General features: G+C 41.1%; 1 protein-coding gene across 3 annotated transcripts in view; it reads right to left on the bottom strand.

Moving 5' to 3' along the window:
* Positions 1 to 667: 667 nt before the first annotated feature.
* The window catches only part of mcamb (melanoma cell adhesion molecule b), a 38,281-nt gene continuing 13,007 nt past the window's right edge, over positions 668 to 25,941 (bottom strand). Inside the window, exons 2-17 of one of the 3 annotated variants that reach the window (XM_083914055.1) lie at positions 12,550 to 12,674; positions 12,232 to 12,457; positions 10,653 to 10,723; positions 10,468 to 10,555; positions 10,163 to 10,342; positions 8,609 to 8,739; positions 8,327 to 8,462; positions 8,089 to 8,201; positions 7,345 to 7,483; positions 6,974 to 7,101; positions 6,515 to 6,656; positions 6,092 to 6,178; positions 4,554 to 4,595; positions 3,980 to 4,103; positions 2,574 to 2,685; positions 668 to 2,437 (exon numbers count right to left, since the gene is read on the bottom strand). In XM_083914055.1, coding sequence (XP_083770181.1) covers positions 2,408 to 2,437; positions 2,574 to 2,685; positions 3,980 to 4,103; positions 4,554 to 4,595; positions 6,092 to 6,178; positions 6,515 to 6,656; positions 6,974 to 7,101; positions 7,345 to 7,483; positions 8,089 to 8,201; positions 8,327 to 8,462; positions 8,609 to 8,739; positions 10,163 to 10,342; positions 10,468 to 10,555; positions 10,653 to 10,723; positions 12,232 to 12,457; positions 12,550 to 12,674 — 1,874 coding nt within the window. In that variant the 3' untranslated portion in view covers positions 668 to 2,407. Of the gene's footprint in view, positions 2,443 to 2,573; positions 2,686 to 3,979; positions 4,104 to 4,553; positions 4,596 to 6,091; positions 6,179 to 6,514; positions 6,657 to 6,973; positions 7,102 to 7,344; positions 7,484 to 8,088; positions 8,202 to 8,326; positions 8,463 to 8,608; positions 8,740 to 10,162; positions 10,343 to 10,467; positions 10,556 to 10,652; positions 10,724 to 12,231; positions 12,458 to 12,549; positions 12,675 to 25,941 lie in introns of all 3 variants that reach the window. The other 2 variants (XM_083914056.1, XM_083914057.1) reach the window with 2 other exon arrangements.

Genomic DNA, 25,941 nt, shown 5'->3' with positions numbered 1-25,941 from the left:
TGAAGATGCTGCAACAAGGTTTGCACAGACTCAGAAAAACAAGGGAGCAGGTGGTCAGAACTGCAGACGGGTTCAATACTTCAGTGCCATTTCTGTTTTAACCGTAGTTGATGGTTCAGTAATGCATTTGGTAACACCATTAAAAACCTAAATCTGATTTGACTGCACCAGGAACAATTCGGCCTCATATTTGAGCCATTTTCAAAAACTCAACATGACGTAGTAAAGTCTTCTGTGCACCAACAGACTGCTAAATATATAATAATATATAATTCACTTTGTCTGCAGGAGCAGAACAATAATAAAACCACACATCATTTGTCTGCTGTTATAATAAGATAATTATAATAACAGTGAAGTGAAGTGAAGCTGAATTTACAGGCCTTAAGTTTCCTAGAAAGAACTATATTATTTGTACTAATTGAAGGAAAAACAGATATTTCTATGAGAGAACCGCTTCATTTAAACCCAAGTTGATGTTCATTCATTACTTATTTAATACCAGAAACTTAATATTTGAATTTAACATTGCACAGGTGCATTCTGGGGAACTTACTATGATATTAAAATATCTTTGTTTTGTTAAAAATTAGCAGCCTGCACTTTAACATCATTGTTTACTAGTTAACTCATCATCTGACTTAAACACTTTAAGCGCTTCTTTTCATTTAACAGTCAAACTTTATTTGGTATAATTTTCAAAAACTACAAACAATGACTTTGTCGGTAAATTGGTTTGAATGTCATTAATGACTTTCATTTTACATTTCACAACTCAAAGGCATTAAAGGGCATTTTACAGACATTTTCAAACATCCAAAATCATGTAACAGTGGTAGTTCTTAAAAACAGCAGAACAAAACAGACTAACTGAGGGTAGGAGGGGTAAGTATGGATGATACTGCTCATTACTGTGCATCTTGATTGTCTCCCAACTTAATTTGCATATGTGGAGTCAGTCATCCCCCCCCTCCTCAGTAGTCATGTACTCATGTCTAAAGGGGGTTCTGTGTCCCTGGGATCCAACAGATTATTTCAAGTTTCAGTCAAAACATTAATTAATTCATTAATTCATTAATTCATTAAACAGAAGAGTGTCATTTCTTTATGAGGAGGGCAACTTCATGCTGTGAACCATATTAACCATGGACCAAATCTCTGTTCTACCCTCGTCCTTCCTCTTAAAAAAGAAATAATAACAAACTACAAAAATATGTTTCATTCACGTACAGTCACATTAAAGAAAACCACTGTTTCACATTGGAGAAACATCTGCAGGAAGAATAACCACAACAAAATCAGTGCACTGAACATTAAATAGATACATAACTAACAACAGAAATTCTGATATTTCCACAGAATCTGACTGAATTTAAAAGGCATCTGTAACTTTTTTTAACCTGGCCGTTGGCAATGCTTTAACTCGAACACACACTGAACACATCAAAAACTAGACTGTGAATGAATGAAACCATAAAGGAAAGCAACATACAATAATGTTAACCTTTCTATGTCATGCTGAACAGATGAAATCCACCGTCTTTTCAAAAATATCTTCTTTTATTTACACAAACTGGGGAGTGCAAAGACGAGCCTTAGAGATGGAACAACTAAAAATGCTAATGGTGTGAGATTAAACGACCTTAAAGTTTGGTTTCAGAGCTAAAGATAAAAACTTTGGTGAGGCTGTAACTGGGTGTAGGAGGACACATTGTTGCATCCCCAAAGATTTCAGTGTACAGACTTAAGCAAAACAGGAAACACAGACAAAAACATATTTCAAATAAAAACAAGACATCTACCTAAGCTGTTGTTGCTCTCCATAAAGAGCACCCAAAGAAAGTAAAACACTATCTGGTCATGTATTTTTGGTTGTTGTTTTTTTTCTAACATGTTATTTTAAATAAAGAAATATATACATAGATTATAATATGTACACTTGATAAAGAGCTGTGTCAGGCTGCTCTTCAGTGATTACTTTGCCTGAGGTGATGCGCAGTCGGGTATAAAAACAGTCCCTGGTCAACGTTGTGCTCAAATTATTGTTCTACGGACAATCAGCAGTATACATGGTGCGTGGTAATGAGAACTATAGGCTAAGGATAGTCCTTGGTTTTGAAGGTGGGAGATTTATACGCAGAGTTACGTCATGGAGCGCCCCTCAAATCACTCTCGCTAAAGCTCATTCCTACAGAAATGTGCTGGATGTAAAAGGACAGTAAGCAAAAGCTGCAGATTTCAATCGTTCAGTCTCAGTTGTGCATCATGATATTAACCGACAGACAACTGAGCTTTTCCATGACATAACTCTGGGAGGAGAAGCTGTGGTGGAAGCTTGAAGGCATCAGCCGGTCTGAGCCTGAGAGGAAAGAACAGGAGCAGCTGTTGATTGTCTGCAGTCGCCTCCTCACTTCTGTACATCCAGGTACTCGCCGCTCTTCACTCAAAAGGGAAAACACAGAGAGAGAAAGAGGGCGAGAGGTGGGGTGGAAGGTTTGTAAATGTGTTGATGGCGTAACAAAAACAGCATCATCTTAGGCTAAAACGCGCTCAGTTTAACAGTAGATATCTACCTGGTCGTTGGGAGGCAACTTTTCTCCGTTGACCCCGAGGAGCACAGCATCCTCGGTGCTGTCGCTCTTCATCTCCACCACTATGTTATCTTTGCTGGACTTCTCTTTGGTGCTGCAAGACCAATAGAAAAGAACCATTGAAGTCAGAACACTGTTCTTCTTTCCAAACGTAAAGCTGATTCATTCATTGCTCTTGTTTTGGACTCTTTGGCCATTTAGGGCAGTGGAAAAGAGCTGCGAACACAACACCAACACACCTGTGGCAGCACCTCTTAAGTTGATGTGGTGAACTTGATAGAAAACAGTTGCTTATTTACACATCTTACACATACAGAGCAACATAAAGATTCATTGGGAGTCGAGGGTGTGTCCACCTGATGAAATACTCTCCTTTTAGCTTTATTTTTGGTCTCAAACAACTAGCTGAAGGACATTCACGCCTCTTTAGCTGCTAAATACTTCACTGTGTTCACCATTTAGTTGCTTTCTGTGTATGTCCGCTGTTTAGTGATGAACAGACAGGGCTTTTAGTGCTTTTGAACATTGAGCACAGCAAAAGATACAAAGAAACTTCAGAGGAACCAGAACTGGTGATAATCATCTGTGGGTTCATCATCACTATACTGTAATTATTTTAAATAATGTCATTTAAAATTACAAACCTATCCAAGTCAGAGTTGGGGTTTTTTTGCAGTTTTGTTCCTGTATATGCATTTTTACTGTAAAGCTTAATTAAAGGCCACTCTCCTGAAACCCACAGCACATACTGTAAATGTCTGACATCAGGTGAAACATCTTAGTTTGCACCTGTCAGAACATTAATATGGTTTCAGAAGTTGATCTGGTGACATCTAAAACGGAGTTTGCATGGTGGTAAACCACTCACCATTAATTTCGGTACCTTCACCTCTACAAGGAAAATATTATGGAATTAACTTGATTTGAACTGTATAATTGTTTGAACTGTTATAATCTTAAATGGCTCTTTGTTGAAAGAAAGCAAGAAAGCAAAAACAACGTTTCTAGATGAATATACTGTACACACTTTATAAAACATCGTCTCCAGATGTGATGTGCGTTATGACAGACATTTAATTTTGCTTTCCACTTTTACTTTTATTTATATATTGGGAAATAAGTATGCAAACATTATAATCAATTCAAGACAGATAAGTCTGCATGAATATAAAAACTGTTACTTGACTTCCTGTTTTGATCCTCTTCCACGCTGGCCTCTTATTTTGGCACCACAAGCTAATCCGTTTGCTGAGTTGTGAAGTCAATTTTCATTGGCTGATATGGCCCAATAAATATTTGATTCCACTACAATTTACACAGGGTCTAAATGAATTAAAAATACATTACATCTTCAGCTCCAAACATCAAGTGGCTCTCCTTGTACTTACAGGTCTTGCTTGCCGGACCGGCCGCAGATCTTGCCCTTTTTGTAGAGGAAGTAGAGCACACTCCCCAAGATGGCCAGCAGCAGGATGCAGACAATGATGACTGCAATGATAACACCACTGCCCTCTGGTGGAGAAAAAGCACAACAACAACAACCACAGGGTTTACTCGCTGCAACTGGATTATGAATGAGATGACGTATGCGGCAGGAGAGTATGCAGATACAGGATCGCATCAGGCAGGCTGTGCAGCAGTGTGTAGGTACAGTAGATAGCATTTTTATGGTGCACGTGAAGAAAGAGTGCAGCACTAGCGCCATTCAGGTGACCCAAACGTGGCAACCTAAAGAAAATAAAGTAATTCAGGAGTGTAGGAGAAGAGGTTTGCTTATGCATGACAACATGCAAAGGAAGAGGTGAAGCTGGACAACTCAATGATGGTTCGATGTTTATCAGGAGAGGGGCCTGATGAATGCATGGAGGTCAGAGAGCGGGAGGTGGAGGAGAAGTAGAGGGAAGCTTTTTGCCTTTGAGATGGAGAAGTGAGGGAGAGTCTTTAGCAGCGTAATATACAAACCTTTCTTGATTTTCTTTGGTGGGATAGCTGTTTCTGCTTTGACTGAGAAAAACCACATGAGCACAATTATCAGTGGCTGTATGAATAAATAACTTATCAGCAGGCCGGACGCATATACACACAAACACACATATAAAGGTAGTTTAGACCTTTAGCAAAGGCCTGGACTAACCGCAATAAATGTTGAATTTAAGAGAATCTTATCTAGGCCGACTGTGGTCAGTAGCACAACAGTCATTTCCCAAGGCAGTCCTGTTTGATCTCATTTTGCCAGAAACAACAACTTAGAACAGTTTGAGGGGCTGGAAATTTCCTCGCATGATGTCAGAGAGAGAGAGCGAGAGCGAGAGCGAGAGAGAGAGAGAGAGAGAGAGAGAGAGAGAGAGAGAGAGAGAGAGAGAGAGAGAGAGATAGAGAGAGAGAGAGAGAGGGCGGCACCCGTAATGGGAGTCAGGAGACTCACTCTGAGTGCACTTCAAGCGTCAGCTGCTTTCTAGAGTCACACTGATGCATAGGTGTTTGTGTACTGTGTATGTATCTGCACGTCATAATGCTAACAGGAATGCAACAATAGGGGTTTTTATATTGAATTTGCGGCCAGGCAAATGCTGCAATTTGCCATCCGGTCTACATGAAACCGAGGTGTAATATTCCTCCTTTCCATAAAGACGGTTTTCTGGGATACGCGTAAACATGTGACGTGACGCGTAACAAGTGCAAAGTTCGTCGTGCAGTGACGAACAACACATGCGTCAGAAGAAGTAAGCCCGTGATCTGATAATTCACGGCTTTCTCTGCCGTGATGGACAGCATCCCACTGATTTCATAATCTCATCACGGTGGTCGATATTTTGCTCACGGTGCCAAATCAGGCCGGCAATATACCTCTGTCTGTCTGAATATGCGGACCAGGCTGCAAAAAAGGCTGCCAAATTACCATCTTACTGTCATATAAAAAACACCTACTCAGTCTTCATGACACTATACGCAGAAGATAAACCACGTCAATCCTTTTTTATTTGATTTAAATTATTACTTTTCTGGGATAGAAACTCAATTTTCACATAATTTGTAAAACTCATTAAAAAGACCACATGTAAGCAAATACAGATTAATTACGTAATAACAAGCAGTGAGGGAGACTAACAAATTTGTCAATAAGGCACCTCACATCGAGGACAGTAATATCACCCATTAGAAACTATAAAAACCTTGTAGAAACCACAGTTTTAATCAGTGTTCTCTCACACTGCTGTAATGACCTTTCAGTCATGCCTGTGTGGGAATTACTGCAGCCTTCAGGTGCTTTCAAGTTTTCCTCTCCTGCTCTTATTCTTTCTGTCTGACTCAGCCTGACCATGAAAGAAAGGAATAGTGTAAACTGCCTAAACACTCAACATGTAGATAATAACCTTTACTGACAGCTGAAGCATCACACTCACTCAGACTCGAGTCATTTTCAATGCATTTCGTTTGCTAAAAGAGTAATCTTTGGAACTTTTTGTAGTTGATTCGACTCAGAGTGACTGTGTTCTTACCTGTGGTGGAGGAAATAGTAGTAGTACTAGTAGTAGTACTAGTAGTAGTACTAGTAGTAGTGGTAGCTGGTATGGTGGTGTGTGTAGCTGAAAACAGGTAAAAGCACAGAAGGGAGGACACTCCCTGTTAACACACTGGGGGGAGGAGGGGAGCACATTTAACAGCCGCAGAGCTTCACAGCGTCTCGTCCGAAACAACAACACCACGGAATGAAAAGTCCAGAATCACAGGCAACACGTTACAGCACATGGCGGAGCTTGAGGCCTCCAGATGAAGTTAAAATAAACAAACAAGTGCCACAGACATAAAAGGGAAGAACAGAAGGAAAGGGGGTGGTCGCGAGGAGGACAACAGATGGAGACATACACGCAAATTAACACAAAGAGAACAGACGGGAAACACAGGCAGCAGGAGGGACTCACTGGCTGTGATGGTGAAGGTCACGGCGTCATGGCCGAACACGTTGGAGGCATTGCAGAAAGCGGTGATGTCAGAGGTGACCTTGACACTGACCACACTCTGAACACCGTTTTCGGTCTCCTTTTGGGATGTTGTTGGGAGGGTCTGGCGCAAAAACACACAGTTGACACAGGGAAAAGGGTTTTACATGACTGTATATTTCTTTTACATCTTAAATTTAACTATCAAATTATTTCCTAAATCAAGAAATTGTGTTGCCTGTGTTGCTCCTATGATGATGTGGCTTCTTCTCTTTGTTGTTCAGTTTTTCTTTACTTTCCTTCTCTGTCTTTGTAATTATACTCGATGTTACTGTAAATGATGGTCACCCCGCAAGGATATGAATAATCGTTGAATAAAAATTTGCATTTCTGCTGCAGCTGTAACTAATCCAAGAATGGGGAGCCTTCCCTCTGATGTACCTTTCCATCAGGGGTGGTCCAAATAACACTGGGTGCAGGGTAACCTCTGACAGTGCAGCTCAGCTCGACTGTCTGCTCAAAACTCTCCTCCATCTCTGTGTTGAGCGGCTCTATGATCTGTGGTGGGCCTGCAGAGAGAAGAAGGAAATTATAACTCCTATAACTATTAGAACTACTGAAGACGGCTGCTGCTAACACACAATTACAGCTTTTTTCTAAAAACTATTTCACTGACAACAATAAATAAATTCTGAAACTACACAAACGTGAAAAAAAACATAAAGATTATATTAGGATATTTCTTCAAGAACACAGTGATAGACTAAAAAGCAATTGAATATTCAGTATACATTATATGTGGCCAGAATTACCCTGGACAAAGACGATAAGCGTCTCTGTGGTTTCCATTCCCTCGATCTCAGGAACAGTCACCACACACTGGTACGTCCCTGCTGTCTCATACGTAGCCTTCAGGGTCAAAGTGTGGCCCATTGAAATCTCTGCTCCATTCTACATACACACAGCAGGACACAAATAGCACATTTAACACGTTTCACACCTTTTAGTAGTATCAGATGGCTGCAAACTTTTTACGGAAAAAAAATCAAATAATCCTTTTGCAAATCTTCTTTAGGTCTGTTTTTAACTGAAAAAACTGAGCTTTCACCAACATTTACTACAACTGATACACAGCCAGTCATTGTGATAAAAAAATGAGAAATTAATATTCAATCGTCCCTTTTTTAGTGTCCAAAACTTTTAGACAAGCCGCTGCTGCCAACCACAACAAACTAGTCAACAACTATTCTACAACTTCCTGATTGCCCACACAAATGTTTGTCTGCAGGATGAACTCCCATACCTAAAGGTGAGTGTGCACATCATAAAAATGAGCCAGTGACTCTTTGAAAGAAACATCTAAAAAAGCAAAACTATAGTGCAGTCTGATACCAACATGCATCTGTTGAATGTTCACAGTACCTGACTGCACACACAGTAGTAGGGGGACAGGTTTTCTAAATGCATGTTAGTTAATTGAGGTGTTAGTATATGTTTTAGTCAGAATGTTGTTGTTTGTGTAACTGCACTGTACTGTTTGTGTGTGTGTATGTGACCTTAAACCAGACTGTTTGTGTCTGGAGAGAAGAGAGGGCGTTGCAGGTGAGCTCGATCTCCTCTTCCTGGAACGTAATAGTTTCTTTAGGCATCACATAAGCGGGATCAAGGACTAGGAACACACAGCAGAGAGAGAGAAAGAGAAAAAAAAAATCAAACTGAGCATGTACAGTCGTGCTGCTGGTAAAATGTGATGTATTGTCACGACTACAAATCATATCAGTGCAGATTCCTTACAGTTGACAAAGACAGTGGTATTTCCCGAGATCTCGTCAAAGGTGTCCGTGTCCACAGAGGTACATTGGTAAACTCCACTGTTATGTCGGGTCACATTATACACCATCAACATATTGTTCTCCAAAGGGTGATCATCCTACAAAAAGCCAAAGTAATCTGATCAACACATAAACGTAACTGTCAAACTTTGGGAAGACTGTAATCAGACAAAGTAGGCAGTGGTAGATAGTCTGCCGCTTTGCATATGCATGAACGAGCGTAAAAAAGTGTTGCTTTTCTTACCTCTCCGTGCATGATTGATAAGATTGAGGATGGCATATTCCCGTTGCCGTGGCAGTGAAGCTCGATTGTGTCCCCTTCCTTGATTTTGCCCTTTGGTGACTCCACCCAAACATTTACAGCCGTAGAGGGGTCTGAAACAGAGATAGGAATTCAAGGTCGGACCACAAACCTAAATATTTAGTTGTAGAAGGTTTACGTGCATCAGCAAAAGTCCCTGCAGCAGACTTGGCTAAACCTCCAACTGCAACTGGGAAACCAGTGAGGGATTGTAACGTCTGAGTGCCCTCCTAATCAGAGGTGGCTCACACAAGCCCAAGACCAACGGCAGAATGTTTGAATGGGGAGAGGTATTCAGTAGCGAGACACAGAAATCAAAATAAATGCTTTACACAACAACTGCAGCCATATGCTGATTTAAGAGTGAACTATTTTTAATGTCCACTTACAAGAACCTGTACTCCTGTGCGTTTCTCTGACTCTGGCATAGAAGGGTGACGTCAATGTTCTTTAATTCACTTACAATACAAACAATACAATTCAGTACATGGCGTTCACACCAACATCCAAGCAGTAATCTACTAAATCCTTCTGAGCTTAATAAAAATCAAGCAAACATGGATGCCTAACGCCCTTTAATGTAATAATTAAACCCAAACTTGATGGATATTCAAGTATTGTAATTTTTTGTATTTTTAATCCTTGCCATCCCATTTGATGTGTATTCAGCATAAGCCCTGTTAGTTCCAATTAAGTGAAATATACAAGCCCCAACCACAGGGACTTCCTGGCTGATCCAATAAAGAAGTGCAAAAAATTGCAGTTCGTCAAGTGTCCGCAAGGGGCAGGTTTCATAATAGAGCAGTTTCTCATTGACCCCCATGTTAAACAGGCCGTTTTCACAGCAAAATTAAACCTGTTTAAGGCCTGGTACAAAAAAAACATTCTAGTCTGTATGTTAAGATCATATCTCCATGACATCACTGAGGGGGGTTCGATTTTTTTATACCAGGCTAGTTTTTATTTCATTGGAGGTTAAAGTTTATGAATAATTAGGGGCACAGCCTCTTGAGTGACCCTCACCTCTCCTCGGAGGTAAACGTCAGCCAGATGGACGTACCCCCCTTCCCCCAACGTCACATCAATATCCTTTTTGGGTCAGAGGAAATGAGGAGTCAAAGTCTGACAAGATGGCGACTCCCATAGGCCAGGACCATTGGATCAAGTTGAGAGAACGGACTCAGACGTAGAGGCTATGTCCATTTTTATACAGTCTATGGAAATATATCACCCAAATTCAGTACCTAACTTTACTCATGATCTTGTGGCTGAATGGGATCAAAGCAGCCAGGTATGCAGAGGCTTTAATAACAAAAATATTAACGCATGTGGTATCACATATGGGTGTAATATTCTGGTGTCACATAGTTTGAGATATAGTGTATCCCACCAGTGGTCAATATGGGGCAGTTACTATTTAAATTGTGATCGTCTCTCATTGAAAAGAAACTAGTTATGTGGTCTCATAGTGCTCCATGATACTGCTGTTATACTCACAGTATACAGTGATGTTGATAGGGTTGGTCTCAGTCATCCTTAACCCTCCGGGAACTAAGTAGGTGATCTCACAGTAGAACAGATCATCTTTGTCCTCCTTCATCACCTTCATGCTCAGCTCGCTCCTAACTGACAACAGGCCACTGGATTCAGTCGTGATTCTGAACACCACATCCACCACTGGAAGACACAAACACATTTGCATGAAGAGGGAAGTAAAGGGATTTAAGCACATGAAATCATATTAAGCACTGACTGAAACAGTGTAGAAGTGCGTTGCAGATGTTGATGTCAATCGGTCTCACCGTCCGGAGGACCGCGTAAGGGCGCGTTGTTTCGGTACCACGTGATGTTCGGCTTAGGGTAGCCATTTTTGACCTCACAGGTCCCAATCTGTGGGAGAGGGGGGAAGGAGAAGATCAAATTCCAAGAATTATATCGCAGTCTGATATTTTTATACTCTGGTGTTCATGATTGAAAGCTTGTTTACCTTAGATGGGCTGTCTTCGTTGACTGAAATCCCTGTTTGCACACCCTCAATGGTGGGACGGGCTGGTGTTTCTGCACAGAAAATAAGAACTGAATCAAGAACTAGAAAAGGCTACATTTTCTAAAGAAATTCTCAGTCCAAGGCAGCTGATCATGTGTAGTTTTGAACAGTTTGAAACTGTTTCAGGGTCTTAGCATGTTGCATTAGTGTCACTGGAAGCAGTGACAGGGTTTGAAGTATTTTTACTGACTGAATGGATTTGAATTAGTTGAGGTGTTTAAAAAAAAAAATGAAATATCCAATACAATGACCAAATCATGATTCGTTTTTTGCCTTGATTCCCAGTTTGACCAGAGTTCACGAGCAGTCATTTACACTGCGTCAGAGACTCCTTAGCCCTGATTGGCTGTCAAATCTAACAGATGCCATCAGGAGCAAACAGAAAGCAGAAGGTGGAGGTAGAGCTACAATATGTTTCACAGATCATTAGGATATACTGACAGTTTGAGCAAATATGAAAAAATATATATATTTCTTAGTTACCGACTACAGCTTTACAGTACAGGATGAAAGAAGTTTAAATGTCAGAAAATTGATGGGGTGGGTGGATGAGTTTTTGAATATTGTGATGCTTAAATTATGCATGAAGTGTGGAAAATGTGGGAGTAAAAAGAGTCTTAGGGTGCACTCACACTGTCCTTCCGCACCGGGCCAAAGCCGGTTGTACAGCTAAAGCCTAGTGTGTTTGACCAGTGTGAGTGCACCCACTCCGCACATAACTGCGGACAGCGGGCCGTCCACGGCTTTAGTAGAGCCCGTTTGCACATGTACAAGCATGAGCATGCGCACGTGTACGAGCGCGAGCCTGAAGCCTACGGCGGTTCTGACGTGCGCCATTTCGGACATAGAAAATAGAAGGACGGACCATGCGCGGACATTTAACAACAACAACAATGGCAGCGAAAAGTTCACGTTGGTGTGATGCGGAGGTGGAGTGTTAACTGCAGATTTGGTCGGATGAAAATATTCAAAAACTGTCGACAAGACGCACAAAAACTCCGAGGTCTGTGGAAAGATTTGTAAACAAAGCGACTCAATACGACGTGATGACGTATAGGCAGGCAAGAAGCATTGGCCGAGGCCCAGGCAGTGTGAGTACAAACCTGCTGGCAAGCAGGGGGAGAGGGAGGGGGGGACAAGTACCCTAAAGCCCGGGGCGCGGTGTGGAAGGACAGTGTGAGTGCGCCCTTAGGATCCTTTTGAGTGGAGCTAAAGCTCAAGTTTTGAGGTCAGAGGGTGTGAAATGAGCCTCATTTAATTGTGATTACCTCATTTAATTGTGATTACGGAAAAACTATGTGAGTTGTAAAAAAAAAGCTGAGCCAATATGATTAAGTGCGAAGGGTAGAAACAGGTTCAAAGCCTAAATGGAGTTTCTAGGTGAAGTTGTGAGAATAAAGCAGTAGAAGGAGTTGAAAAGCTTGGGCACACAAGTAGCTGAAGCGAGCAAACTAACCACAACTTATTGTATGATATGATATCTATTCATCGATTTAAATCCGGTGTTGCTGAATCTTACCAAACACCTTCAGCTTTGTGCGTCCCTCCCCAGTCCCATTTGCTTTGATGAAACAGATAAATTCCACTTCGTCTTCCAGCTGCACGTCGCTGATAGTCAACACTATCGCTCCGGTGGCTCCGGTGCCATTCACACTGATCCGGTCTATGAACCGTGTGCCTTGGTCTACAACCTTCATGTTAGTGTCCTGGTAGTAGATTTTCTGCTTCTCACCCGTCCATGTCACCTAGAGTTCGGAGTACAAACACATGAAACGTTGCACACATGGACACATCACACCTATCTGTGAACGCATGCATCAGGATCAATGAAACTCACGTAGAACCACTGTATGATTGTTCCGTCAACGCCTTCTGCCGATTCGAACATGCAGGTGATCTGAGCCGTTTCTCCCCTGAACACCTCCACTCTGTCCTCCATGTTCACCACCACATCAGCCCACGCTGAAAAAAGAAGATATGGTTGTTGCTAATTATGTCTGTTTAACATGTTTTAGTCCTTTTATCACCATCAAGCTCATATTTGCACCAACAAGAAAGAGAATATGTGCACTCTTACTCCTTTTTCTCAAGTAGTTCTTACTTTATTTTCAACTATAATTAGCCATTCCCTTTTTCAGTCAAAAATCATGTCAAAGGGAGTTTTAGTAAGTGAGATTTAGAAATTTCCAAAATGCCAGTCAAACCTCAAATTAACACGATGTTGAAAGTGCAATGGGAAAATTGCAGTTATGTATTTGTAGGGCAGCAACTAACGAATTTTCTTGATTCAGAGATTAGTTTGGTCTATAAAGTTTCAGAAAATGGTTGAAAAATGTTGGTCAGTGTTTCCCAAAGCCCAAGATGACGCCCAAAATATCTTGTTTTGTCCACAACTCAAAGGTATTCAGTTACTGTCATAGTGGTAAGAAAAGAAAGAAAAGGAGAGAAACCAGAAAATATTCACATTTAAGAAGCTGGAATCTGGCCGTTAATTTAATAGTTGACAACTAATCGATTGTTCAATTACTTTTTGGGGCTCTTTATATACCGTATATGCCATTACTGATCTGTTAAAGGGTACAGCATACACAAACACTTCTGATAAGGATTCCTTAAAGTTGTCTCTGGAAGAAACTCTGTGGTCTCAAACTCTTCTGTTCTGAAATGTCTTATTATTATTATTACACCAAATGCGTGCCAATAGTAATATACTGGCATTAAGCTAATATTGACCTAAACCAAAAACCAGTAAAGACGAGATTGTGATACGACAGAACATCAAGGTTAATAGCTGTGATTATCTTGCGAGAATCTGAATCATGTTGAAGAAACAAACTTCTCCATCTACACCCTGTTTGACATAAACTTAAGAGGAGACATGGAGGAAGAGAGAAGAGAGAAGAAAGTCACAGAGGGTCAAAGGGAAGAGAGAGATGCTATGACAGGAATGAGGAGCCCACCCATGTCCACATTAATGTGCTGCATTCCACCATGTAACCCTCTCACAGGAAGAAAGGCTCAATTTACAGGCTGCATAGTAGCTCCACTGTTCCTCCATGATCTGCCTCTGAGGAACGAGTGGTTTTCCCCTTCCAGGGTCTCTCGCCATCCTACTAGTCTATAGGAGGGACCCTCAATTACAGTTTACATCGCAATGCGTCAGTGGGTCTACGGGATGCCAATGAGAGCTGTAGCCTGGAGGTAACAAGGCTGCCAGGTTTGATTTAGACTTTCCTGATCGCCTGTTCATTGTGTTGCTGAATGTCGCTTTTCTCGTAGTTTATTTCGAGGGCTGCTCAGAAGAATACACATTCAAGAAGCAAACAATTCACAATAAAACACACCAGGACTCCGTTTAGTCTCATATTCCAGAAATAAAAAAGTCCAATAAACCAGAAAAAAAGTCTAAAAATTGTTTTATCATAAAAAGTTTACATCCAGATTTCCAGGATGACGCTTTCTACCGTGCCTCATGGTCTTCCTCAACAAATCAAGTTTGCTTAGATGTCGTGGAGATAGTTGAGTTGTCATCATGTGACCAAAGGTCCACACTTCTGCCACCACATCTACTGAAGAAGGCCGAGAGATTCAGCAAACAACTCTGAAAAATATCTAGTAGAGTTCAATTTACAAGAAATGCACTCACTGGTTTCAGGTCCGATAAAAGCGTTTTCTAATGGTGATACTTCTACCAATTAAGGGGACTGGCTTATGCTGAAAGATTATTATGGAATTTTTGCTCAACCATGCAGAAGATAAACTGCAGGCTACAGCTTTAAGTGAATTAGCATAACACAAGGGTTACAAATGAGCTGATCACCCAGCAGACGTCCCTGCTTCACTCCTGGCATTTAACTCCATCATCTGCACAAACATTTAGTGATTCCTCCTCCAGACTAAACCTCAGACTGCTCCTTGACCTGCATCAACAATAAACATGCCTCCTTCTTCTTTTCCTCCCTCCATCCACATCCCAAATCCCCTTTTCTCTCCCACCTGCCTCTCCCTCTGCTGTGTGTTGCTGTTTACCACCGGCTAATGGAGCTGGACGGATGCTTTCCTGTTAAAGAAATCCAATTAGTCTCTCCAACATAGACATTTCCTGGCCATTAGCAATGGAAGCACAACGCTGACTCACTCGCAGCATCCCATCCCCCTACCTAAGGACTTACCTACAGTGAGAAGTAGGAATCAGAGTGGCAAATTCAGATTTTTAGTTTGCATCAGAGCAAATGTTTCTAAAAACTCTTCCCCCTTCCCGTCTGAATGCTGGAGTCTGTTTGCTCATAGGAATCTCAGTCAGATCTCATTAGTAATTTGACCAGCATTTATCTCCACGGTGCATCAATCAGAGCGGCTGGCGCTCCAAGGCCTCACATCGATCCTCTCTCGATGACGAGAGAGTAGATATTGGAGTCCGCGCTCATTTGATAATACCTCTAAATCAGTGTGACAGAATAAATCTGAGCATCCCCTCAGACAGCAGCACGTCACGAAGCTGGGCATCAGTTTTATGAGCTCCCCTCACCAAACAATATTCTAAGGGTGCTTTTGACCCTGAGACAACACATGTAGAGTGTGAAAGAGAGGAGAGGAGATCGAGTTAATAAATGTATCATTCTGAACTATAAGAAATAAACAATGGATAATATATCTATATATAACTATTTCCTCTATCAATTCATGGGCAGATGAGGAAGGGAGTGAACAGGGTGGGATATAAGGGTGTAGCATATTAGAGAGATATGGGAGGGCGTGGTTTTGGGGAAGCTTTAAATGTTAACAGAAGTTTGTAATGTATGCGCCGTTAAACAGGAAGCCAGTGAAGTTACATGACGACAGGTGTAATCAGAGTACTTGGTGAGGGTGATGATTCTGGCAGCGCTGTTGTTGGATGGTTTGTTGCAGACATGAGTGGCTTCGACCTCCTCATGGAACTCAACGAACAAGGACGTAAAAAGCCCAAAAAGTTTAACTGTTCTTTTAAAAATGTTTCAGTCAGTAAAAGCATTAAAAAAAGAAGAAAAAAATGAAGCCTCCACTTCACAAGAATGCATAATAAAAGGATTACCAACACCCTGGAAAGAGGAAAACCCTCACAAGAACAGCGCTGTTTATATTCCCAGAGATATACCAGAGAAACGTTGCAGTTAAAAGGGACATTTTTGCTTTGATTTATGAATTAAATCTGGGCTGCACACACGCATACACACACATGCACATATACATCTTAATTAATGTGTCAGCGCTGATAATTGAGTTTCAAAGGGCTGCAGGTGATCCCACAGAAATAAACGTCTCGGTTCAGCCCCTAAAACGCAGCTCATCCCACAAAAGAGAGCCGATTGTATTCAATAGTGTGCACAGATAAGAGGAAATCTTACAAAGCCGTTATCATCTCGGGGGGGGAGGGGTCCTATCGAAGACATTGTTGTGTCTACAATGAAGTCAAAGCCTTTGGTCAGGATACACAATCAGTTTCTGTCTTTGGAGAACGACGATAACAAAACTTCCTTCCAGAGCTATAAAATGTCTTCATTTCGTCCTCTCTCACTACAAGAGCGTGTACAAAAAAAGCCTCCTAAAAGCAGGAAACTATTGTCAGGTGACCGTCTATTTTAAACATATGCCTCCGTCTGACAGGCGGCAGGTACAGTAGACGGATGAAATGTGGCATGTGGTTGTTCAAAGGCTGGAATCTGTTTGGACTTTCTAACCACAAAGGGTTTAGCTGACAGACTGCAGTCGACCTCTCCTCTCTCTGCCGGCTCTGGCAGCTGGACCAGAGCACAGATGGTTATCAGTGAGGGAGAGGAGAGGACGTGCACCTTCAGTGCATTAACTAGCATTAAAGCCATATTTTTTCAACCTGGACTCTTTTTGACGTTAATCTAACTGGGTGGAATGGTGGTGCAGGTGCAGAACATGGTAAAAAAAAAATATTTGTATATGACCATTACAAGTTTATGCTCTCCACCCTTTATCTCCTGTGCCAAACTGTAATTTTAAATACATTGCTTACTAAGTATTTTGTAATATGAGTATTACAACAAAACATGCTGCCTCCTGTTGTTGCAGGGGAGTCAAATAAAGACAAAGGGGGCATAAAACAGAGTACTAAATAAATTTGATTTGTAAAGCTCCAAGAAAGATGTGGTTGCAGTTAAACATTAACACAGTAACCATGTCTGGTCTTTGCTTAAACATAACCATAAACAATCTTTGTCATACTTTATTCACTACAAGCAGATATTGTATTGTAATAGGAAAACAAAAATATGTTGTCAGTGAGTATTTCACCGGTACTTTAAGCATCAATTCAGTATCAGTGCGAACTATGTTTCCTCATTATGTGACGAAAAAGTGCACACTACATAGCATTCATTTTCTTCAAAATCATATTTGCTGATGCAAAAAAAATGCTTGACAGAATCAAGAAGACACTAAAGTGGGTGGTGCAACAGGGAAGATAAGTGACGTGGTTCATCTGCAGCATGGAAATGCTAAGCAAATGTCATGGGAGTGACCTGAGGGTGTGGTGATAGGAAAGTGAATGTGTAAAATGACATTTCATCCTCTGGGGACCATGATTGTACTAAATAAATATCACAAGAATGTGTAGATTAGTTTCAATATTTTCTAGTGGAAAAGTGGAAAATACTAGGCTGGAAAAAACGCCAGCTGGTCACCAGAATAAATTAATATCCTTAACAAATTTCAGGTCAACCTGTCTACTAGCTTTCATGATATCTTTTATAGGGATGGACAAACAGATTCCTTTGAGCGCTGCTGTCCGTGGAGAAGAGAAACATTAAGAAAGCACTTCCTCAAATCTGGGGGGTCTGATCAAAGCAGCAGCATACAGATCACTTAAGTCAAGGGTAAGCAGAAACACACACACACACACACACACACACACACAGAGATCTTTCAACCTGTCTTTCTGGGAGTCTTGAGGTGGGACGAGCCCATTAGATGTGCAACGGGATCTGGGACACACACACACAAACACACACACTATGAGCTGTATCTAACTACTGACCTGAACTTGAGACTTGACAGCACTAAACACATTATTGCATGGTTTGCAAGCGTCTCAGAGCACATGACACACATTCTACTCTGCTGTGTTTCATTCACTAGTTTCCAACCACTTTATTTTTTAGTGATTCACCAACAGCCTTTCTGCTCTCTTTAAAAGGAACTATGTCGTCCACAATCCATTAATCTGGAAGAGAGAGCACACAGTTTTGTTTGAATTACAGAGTCCTTACATAATCTGTTTCTTCTATCACAAGGTTAGTTTTTAAGGTTCTGTATTAATATTTACATAGCGAGGATTCTCCTGCTTAGACTCTAATTCATGTTTGATTTACTTCTGGCATGTCCTCCAAAGTAAAGGCCGTGGCTCCACTCGACCAAGACATGAGAGGAGTATGAATATTAAATTAAAAATGGGGGACAGATATTGAGACATCATATCGTCTGTGTGTGTGTGTGTGTGTGTGTGTGTGTGTGTGTGTGTGTGTGTGTGTGTGTGTGTGTGTGTGTGTGTGCGTCTTTGTGTGTGTGTTTTTGTGATTTGTCATGATTTATATCAGTTTTAATTGCTTGCCATCTTTCTCCGGCTCATCCTGTCAGGTGATAGCACTGCTGAGAACATATAGGCAGAAATACACAGACAACACGTGGAAGCATATAATCATCTTAAAAGAAGAACAAGAGCCATATTGTATTCAATTATAATGTTATTATAAAAATCCCTTTCTGGAAGTTCATTACTGAAACACAGCATGCATTGCGTGGCACAGCGTATATTATTTTGGACCCCCTCAAAACATGCTGGTAAAATGAAGCGACAGCTCGGGAACATGTTTCCAGCCCTGTCACATCTAAGAATAACAACGGCCTATCAAGCTTGTTTGCTTACATGATACAGCAGAATTACAGTGCACTGACCCGACTGGCACCAGAAATAGCAGCCCTACTTCAGGACAGGGTGAGACAGAGAGAGGGGGCCTGGGAAAAACAGGGTTTCAGTCAGGCAGTTATTCATACAAATGTAAATAAGGCTAAAGAGAGTAAATAGAATGCAGAGTTAACATGAGAAAACAGATAAAAGAAACGCGAGAAAGGATAAATGAAGAAAAAACCTGTTGAGGCAGGAGGAGAAATCAAGAGGGTGTTTGGTTCTCTGACTGTTGCTGTGGCCTCTGACATTTATCACACTGATCCCTCAATGGCACACTTACAGTATCTTGCAGGGAGAAGGAAATGTTATCAAGCTAAAGATAACAACACTCACTCAGAGTGGCGTGAAGAGAAATATAGAAAGAGACAAACTAGTACTCCCTGACCTTCCACTTTTATTCCTCCTGACAAGCTGCAAGGTGTGAAGTGTAATGCCGTCTTTCACACTGCGTGGTACGGCTCAACTCGCTCTTTTTTGCTTTTTTATTGGCAAAAGTTGTGGATAGTAGGTTTTTGTTTTGTTTAGTTTTTTGAACCACCCCAGCTGAGGTTCCAATCGAGCCGAGCTCATACTAGAAGGTGAAGTTAAAACAATGCAGACAACTGATTGGTCAGAGAGAACCGTCACTAACGCAACACCAGACATCCTGCACAGACCCGTCATTTTTAAACGATATTAATAACAAGTTGATCATAAGACGATTATAATTCTAACTGGCAGTGTAGCAGTTATGGCCGTGCATATGCCACATTATTATCTTTTAAATATTCCTTATCAATCAAGTTAGTTTTTTCTTCTACATCAGGTAACATCCTTTAATGTTTCATCCAAACTGTGACCAATATTTTAGAAAAAGAACTGACAAAGATTATTATATATATATATATATATATATATATATATATATATATATATATATTCATCCTGTCGAGATTGAAAAAACAACACAAACAGCTGGTGCAAAATGTGCAAATACATAATGCATGAAACATTACATCAAATATGCAAGTGCAAATACGGCACATTAATCACTTAATGTAAAGGGGCAAGTTTAAGTTACAGCCGTTATAGAGGCACTACCAATTTCACACATTAGGATCAGTTTACTCGTCATGGGCAGAATCACTCAGTGGTAAGAACAGTTGTGTAATGTCTTTGGTGGCAACTGGAGAGATTTTCTTAAGTCTGAGGAAATGACCCTGGTGGTGTCATCAGGGTGATCTCATCTTGTGGAATGCCTGGGTTACAAACTGGTGGGTCATTTACCGGGCAAAGAGGATCCAACAAAAGATGATATCGTGTTGCATCTGGGGATTTTAGGAAGCTTTAGTGAGGATATTTCAGCCTTTTCTGAATTCATTTTGACAAATGTTTTATGCTTTCTTATTCGTAAATATGTCCCTAAACTGTATGGTAGTTAAATACTGGAGTGTTCTTTTATCTGTATCTGGAAGCAGATATACAGAATACATATTATTTATTAATTAGGCTATAAGAAATGTGTTCTTCTTTTCGAAATTCAAAGCGAGTGAAGGGGAAAATGACAGTTCAAGTCAACAAGACGGCACTTAGTTGTCCATGTGAATGAAAGCCTGACACTGACGGAGAAAAAGGAGACCCTATCTCCTGGAAAACTGAGAATCTTCATAGACATATTTGAGGGATGGACAGATGCAGCCAAGTTCTTGTCCCCCCCTTCAGAGACCCATTGCCAGAACAGTAGCCCCACTTAGTTTGGGTCAACTCGGCTTGGCTAAATAGGCAAAGGAATGTTATGAGAAACTTTTGAAAACGTATACACTAAAAGGCCTTGTCACACACCCAAGACACACACACACACACAAGACACACACACACACAAGACACACACACACACACACACACACACACACACACACACACACACACACACACACACACACACACACACACACACACACACACACACACACACACACACACACACACACACACACACACACAAACACACACACACACACACAAACACACACACACACACACACACCTACATCTTGGCTTTAATCAGACACTCAGAACAAAAAGGACTCATGAATCCCCTACAAAGCTCCAGACACAGCAGACACATTTCTCCATAAACTCAACATGCAGCAGGGTTTATAATGCCATGAATGCGTCTCTCAAATCAAATAATGAAACAGCAGAGGCCAATAAATACACATGATATTTGCAGCCATTATCCTGTCAGCTGTAATTCTGCAGAGAGGTCGTAATGTCTTTGATCTACGGTGCACGACAGTGCTCGTTAGGGATCTTTCTTCTTTGACACTGGGCTCTTTGACCAAAGCATGTTTTACTGGGTTTTTTCATAAACATGCATGCTGCTTTTTAAACTGTTCACGTGCATTATTAATAAGGAGTTTAGTGACCTTATTAAGGTTACATCAAGAGGAGGCCTTTCTAAATCTAGTCTTGCTGCTGCGCACTTGGCCTTGGTGGATGGCTCCATTCCCACAATGTTGGCTGCACACTCTGGCCAACAGCTCCGAGCAGAAATAGCAGCCGAGGAATTACAGGAGTTTGAGGTGTGCAGGGATCAAGACAGGATGAGTGGAGATTAATAAACCAGATGTAGTTTAATATTTAATGTACACGGTAAGCACATCTATGCAACACACCTTTCACATATATTGTGAGTTATGAAATGATTATTCAAGGGAAATTAAATGCGAACAACAACATTCAAGTCTGTTATTAAACAAAACATCAAACAGATACTGGTTCCACTTTTCTCAAAATGAAGGTATCATTTTTGACAACTAGTAGCACTGTGGAGTAGTGGGTGCGACAAAATATTGATACGGCAACGCCTCATATTACTTCCTCTTACAATACGTTACCAATACACTGGCACCAAATATCTATATTAATAAAAGCTGCAGTCGGCAAGTCTGGCAGATCGATGTGACTTTTCGAATGTTTACAACTCTCACGCCCATCCCCCACTACCACAGAGCTCCCTCTCATTGAGCTTGTGCTCGTCAGTGCGTGTGCACAGATTTCTATTAACGTGGCCGTCTCTTACTTGCCGTTACTCATTTACTTTCCTTTTTTTTTTTTTTTCAAACCGGCTGATTTACGTTGTTCTATCGGAGCATAGTGTCGGTTTCAGTGAATAGGATCAGAAATATCTTGCCAACTGCAACTTTAAAGATAAGAGAGAAATTTGTATTGTAGTAGTTTTTTTCGTATTATGTAAATTATATTATATACAAGTTTTTTTTACAATTTTAGATCTGCATGATGGCACACATGGACGCCACAATGCAGTGAATAAACACTTAATTCCTGCCTTTTATCTTTTTAGGGGTATTTTTTTTGGTTTATGATACCGTGATTTATCTTAGATGATTGTCTTATATGTGTAATGAAGTTCTGCTTAACCGTTTTATTGTGATACCATCGTTGTCGTGGGCAACGCATCGTGATAGTAACGTTTCTTGAGTCACTCTGAGTCCCTCCCCTAATGTAAAGCAAAGTTTTTACAAGTGGGTCCCTGTTTTGTTCTAAACATAACTTTTGTTTGTTTACAGGGAAACTCCACAGGGCAGCTTCATGGTTTATCAGACTGACAGTCTGATTAATACAAATACATGGTACACAGTTGGAAGCGCCCCTCTGCATGGAGCCTGTGTGGGGTTCAGGTGATGTTTTAACTGCTGTGTGCAGAGACAATGAGATGGACAGTGGCAGCTGCAGCAACCAAACTGCACATTCCCACGATGCCTGAGAGAAAAACAAGGTCAACTTGTCACAGTGACCTGCCAGACACTTTCCCTAACACAAACACACGCTCACTCACTCACTGATCCCCAGGGTGCTGGAGCCCAATGCTGGCAGTATCCACTCAACATGCCATCAGAATTAACGATTTCCAAAAGGCAGATGAGACGAAGGATACAGGGAATGTAAATACAGTGGAGAGGATCAGAGCGGACCACACAACAGGGGAGATAGGGAGGGAGTCACATCCCTCTCTGATTTCTCCCAGTGATCTGACGCCATATTCCATTTCAACAGACCACCTGTTGGACAGATCAGACCTGGCTTGGTTCTCAGCATGACAGACTCCAGTCCATCCTTCGGGGGGGGGGGGGCTCTGCCAACTTACAACTGTTACAACAGTAAGGCAGTAAAGTTTTCTATGGGTCTCTGTAAGGTCATTTTGTTTGTGATCTCTCACAACATAACCCGTTTAATGTTACAGGAATAGTTCAGTATTTTGGGAAATGCACTTACTTGCTTGCTTGTCGACAGAAGAGAAAATCAATGCCACTCTCATGTCTGTATGATAAATATGAAACTAAAGCCAAGAGTTGATTAGCTCAGCTTAGCATACATACTACTGAATACAGGGCGAAACAACCAGCACATCTAAAGTGCCCTAATTAACACGTCATGCCTCATTTGTTTAAATCTGGACACAAACCAAAGTGTCAAAACTGAGCTAATCTGTGGTTTTGTTTGAGTTATGTGCCGGATTATTTCTCAGCTCGGTGGAGTGACTTCAAGGAGTCTAATCATCACTTAACCCCCACATGACCTACTGAACTGTTATTTTAAAAAACATTACTGTATTTTCTCTGGATGCCAATTTAGAGCTGGAATCTAATAATTTAGGTCAGAGGCTCCGAAACCTCATGCCCCCTACGTGTAAATTGACTGAAGTTTGAACAATTGATACATTTTATGGGGAATGAACTAACGAAACGGTGAGGAAAGCCCAGGGCTGCTGCTGCGTGTCATTAAATGTATTGCATACTTCTTTGTTTACTTGCTACAATGACTGAAGCAAAGTGTGAGATTCTGTAGGCACTCTTTGTCCTTTATTGTCCCCAAATGACTCACGTCCAGAATGTTTTTCCACGGCACATAATTGAATTGTCACAGCAGGAAAAGCACAGGGAGAACAAATAATAAATATGGCTCTGTTATAGCAATAATAATTATAATATTAATGTTATTGGGAGGGAGGGGAATTGATTATATTTTATTGATACCAATACCTGTATCAATTCTGCTTATTGCTCTGATTCTTTTCAGCGTCAATACAACTGTTTCATTATCACTGAGTCTGAACACAGTGTAGATTAATGAAGAGAATATTTTTCACAGCTTTCTTCTTTATTTAGGTTTTCTTAGTCAAAGAAATAATCTAAGCCTGCACAGTGCTAATGTTATTATACCACCACGGTTTGGACTGTTTCTTTGTCTCCACCATGACTCCTTCTTGTTGCAAGCTTCCAGCAGCGTAGACGCGCGCGTTTGAGTTTTGCATTGTGCAACAGTCAGAAAAACATTGATAAAAGGAATCGATAAGCTCACAAGCATTCCAGGTTTTTCCATTTCGCTGCACTGTACACTCAATTAAGACCCTAATTAAGACCCTTGGACTGCTTGAAGAGAGCTGGACTGGCCTCAAAATAATCTGTGCGTGGTCTCACACCATAGCTATGAAGCTGCGAGGAGCAGCACAGGTTCACTGACCTGAGGCTAATCTCTCTTTGATAAGCACCTCTTTGGTCTTCCCTCAGCAGTTACACTCCAAGGAGAGTTCACTATGTTCCCCCCGCCTTTGATAACTACTTGGCAACACAATCTACTCCTCTTTCGTTTCAACACTCAGCTATTTTGATATGCCCACACACACACACACACACACACACACACACACACACACACACACACACACACACACACACACACACACACACACACTAAATGTGTTGATACATGACTTCTGACTTCATGTGGGTTGCGGCCATCTTCCCATGTCCAAAGCCACGGCTCCCAGGATATTAAAAAAATATTGTTCAATTACTCTCACAATCTCGCAAATCTATGCCTACTTGCATTTGTGTGTGTGTGTGTGTGTGTGTGTGTGTGTGTGTGTGTGTGTGTGTGTGTGTGTGTGTGTGTGTGTGTGTGTGTGTGTGTGTGTGTGTGTGTGTGTGTGTGTGTGTGTGTGTGTGTGTGTGTGTGTGTGTGTGTGTGTAAAAATCTCTGGGCCATTTCCTCCTGCCTACTCCCATAGTGGTACAAACGCCCCCTCCATCCTCTTTCCCACGTCCCGGACAACAAAATGCTCTCCATATCAGCCCCTCTGTGAGTCAAAAGTAAAATAACACAAGCTGCTTTGGAAGTATGGGAAAGGCCAACAGGGACCATATTTTTGTATAATGCTGATCATGATGGTAGAGAAAGTCGGAGAGAGAGAGAGGGAGAGAGAGAGGGGTCCCATGACATAGCTTCATAAGTATGAGATGTACGTTGCTTGCTGCTGGCATATCATGGCTAAAGATAGATCGCAGATACACACACAAACACTGAAAGCTTTTTATCCACTGACTCACGGGATGAAGTACTCAGCAGCAGGACTCTCCTTTTTTGGTGGACACTCGAAGTGGTAATCATGAAACGCAAAATCATTTATTGATCTTGACGACAAGATATCTATTTGCGGCCCTTGTGTACTGGAGGGAGTTTGTGAATGTGAGTGTGCGTTCGATACCGAAGGATCTGCACCAAAATCTTATAATAATCTAAAATAACCCCCCGTTAAAGCACCAGTGTTACAAATGGTCTGAAAGAGCCCGCACGGTGTCGTTTAGTTTCACGTTAGATCACAAGTCACATGAGTCTTGATGCCACTGTGAGCTTGCATAAAAACAATAATTGTGACTGTATTAACAAACGCCATACACTGTCAGTATGAGATGCCCTTCAGTGTTTTTATACAATCTCCCATTTGAAAATAAAAACCCTGATAAAAATCTAATTCTTTCCTGTGTAAGGTGTACATATGTGCATGTAAGTGTACGTTGGAAGAATTAAAGATTCCATGAAATGGGCACTTTAATGTCATGGAAAAACTTGGCGTCCTGAGAAAGGAAGTGGTGACCTAAAGTAGTTGTAGATGATTCCCATGAGTTATACGTGGCTTTTACGTTACATGACATATAACCCATTACATTACAAGAAAGCATGGATACCTGTTCTATCAAGGTCACCTCATGCAGCACTAATTACAAAATCCCCTAAAATCGTCCCACATTTTTGGATGATGATTCTGACTCTCACTGTGTTTTGTCCAGCCCCACCTCCAGTTTTAATGGGTAATACATCACACAATGGAGGTAAATATACTATTTAAAGCTGTTTTAGACACTGGTTGCACAGTTCAAATTCCCAGTACAGTGGAGGAGGATTCACAGCTAC

This window comes from Echiichthys vipera (genome assembly GCF_963691815.1).
Source record: "Echiichthys vipera genome assembly, chromosome: 5".
Classification (NCBI taxonomy): domain Eukaryota; kingdom Metazoa; phylum Chordata; class Actinopteri; order Perciformes; family Trachinidae; genus Echiichthys; species Echiichthys vipera.
Note: the sequence above shows the minus strand (reverse complement) of the source record. Positions and strands in the feature narration are given on the sequence as shown.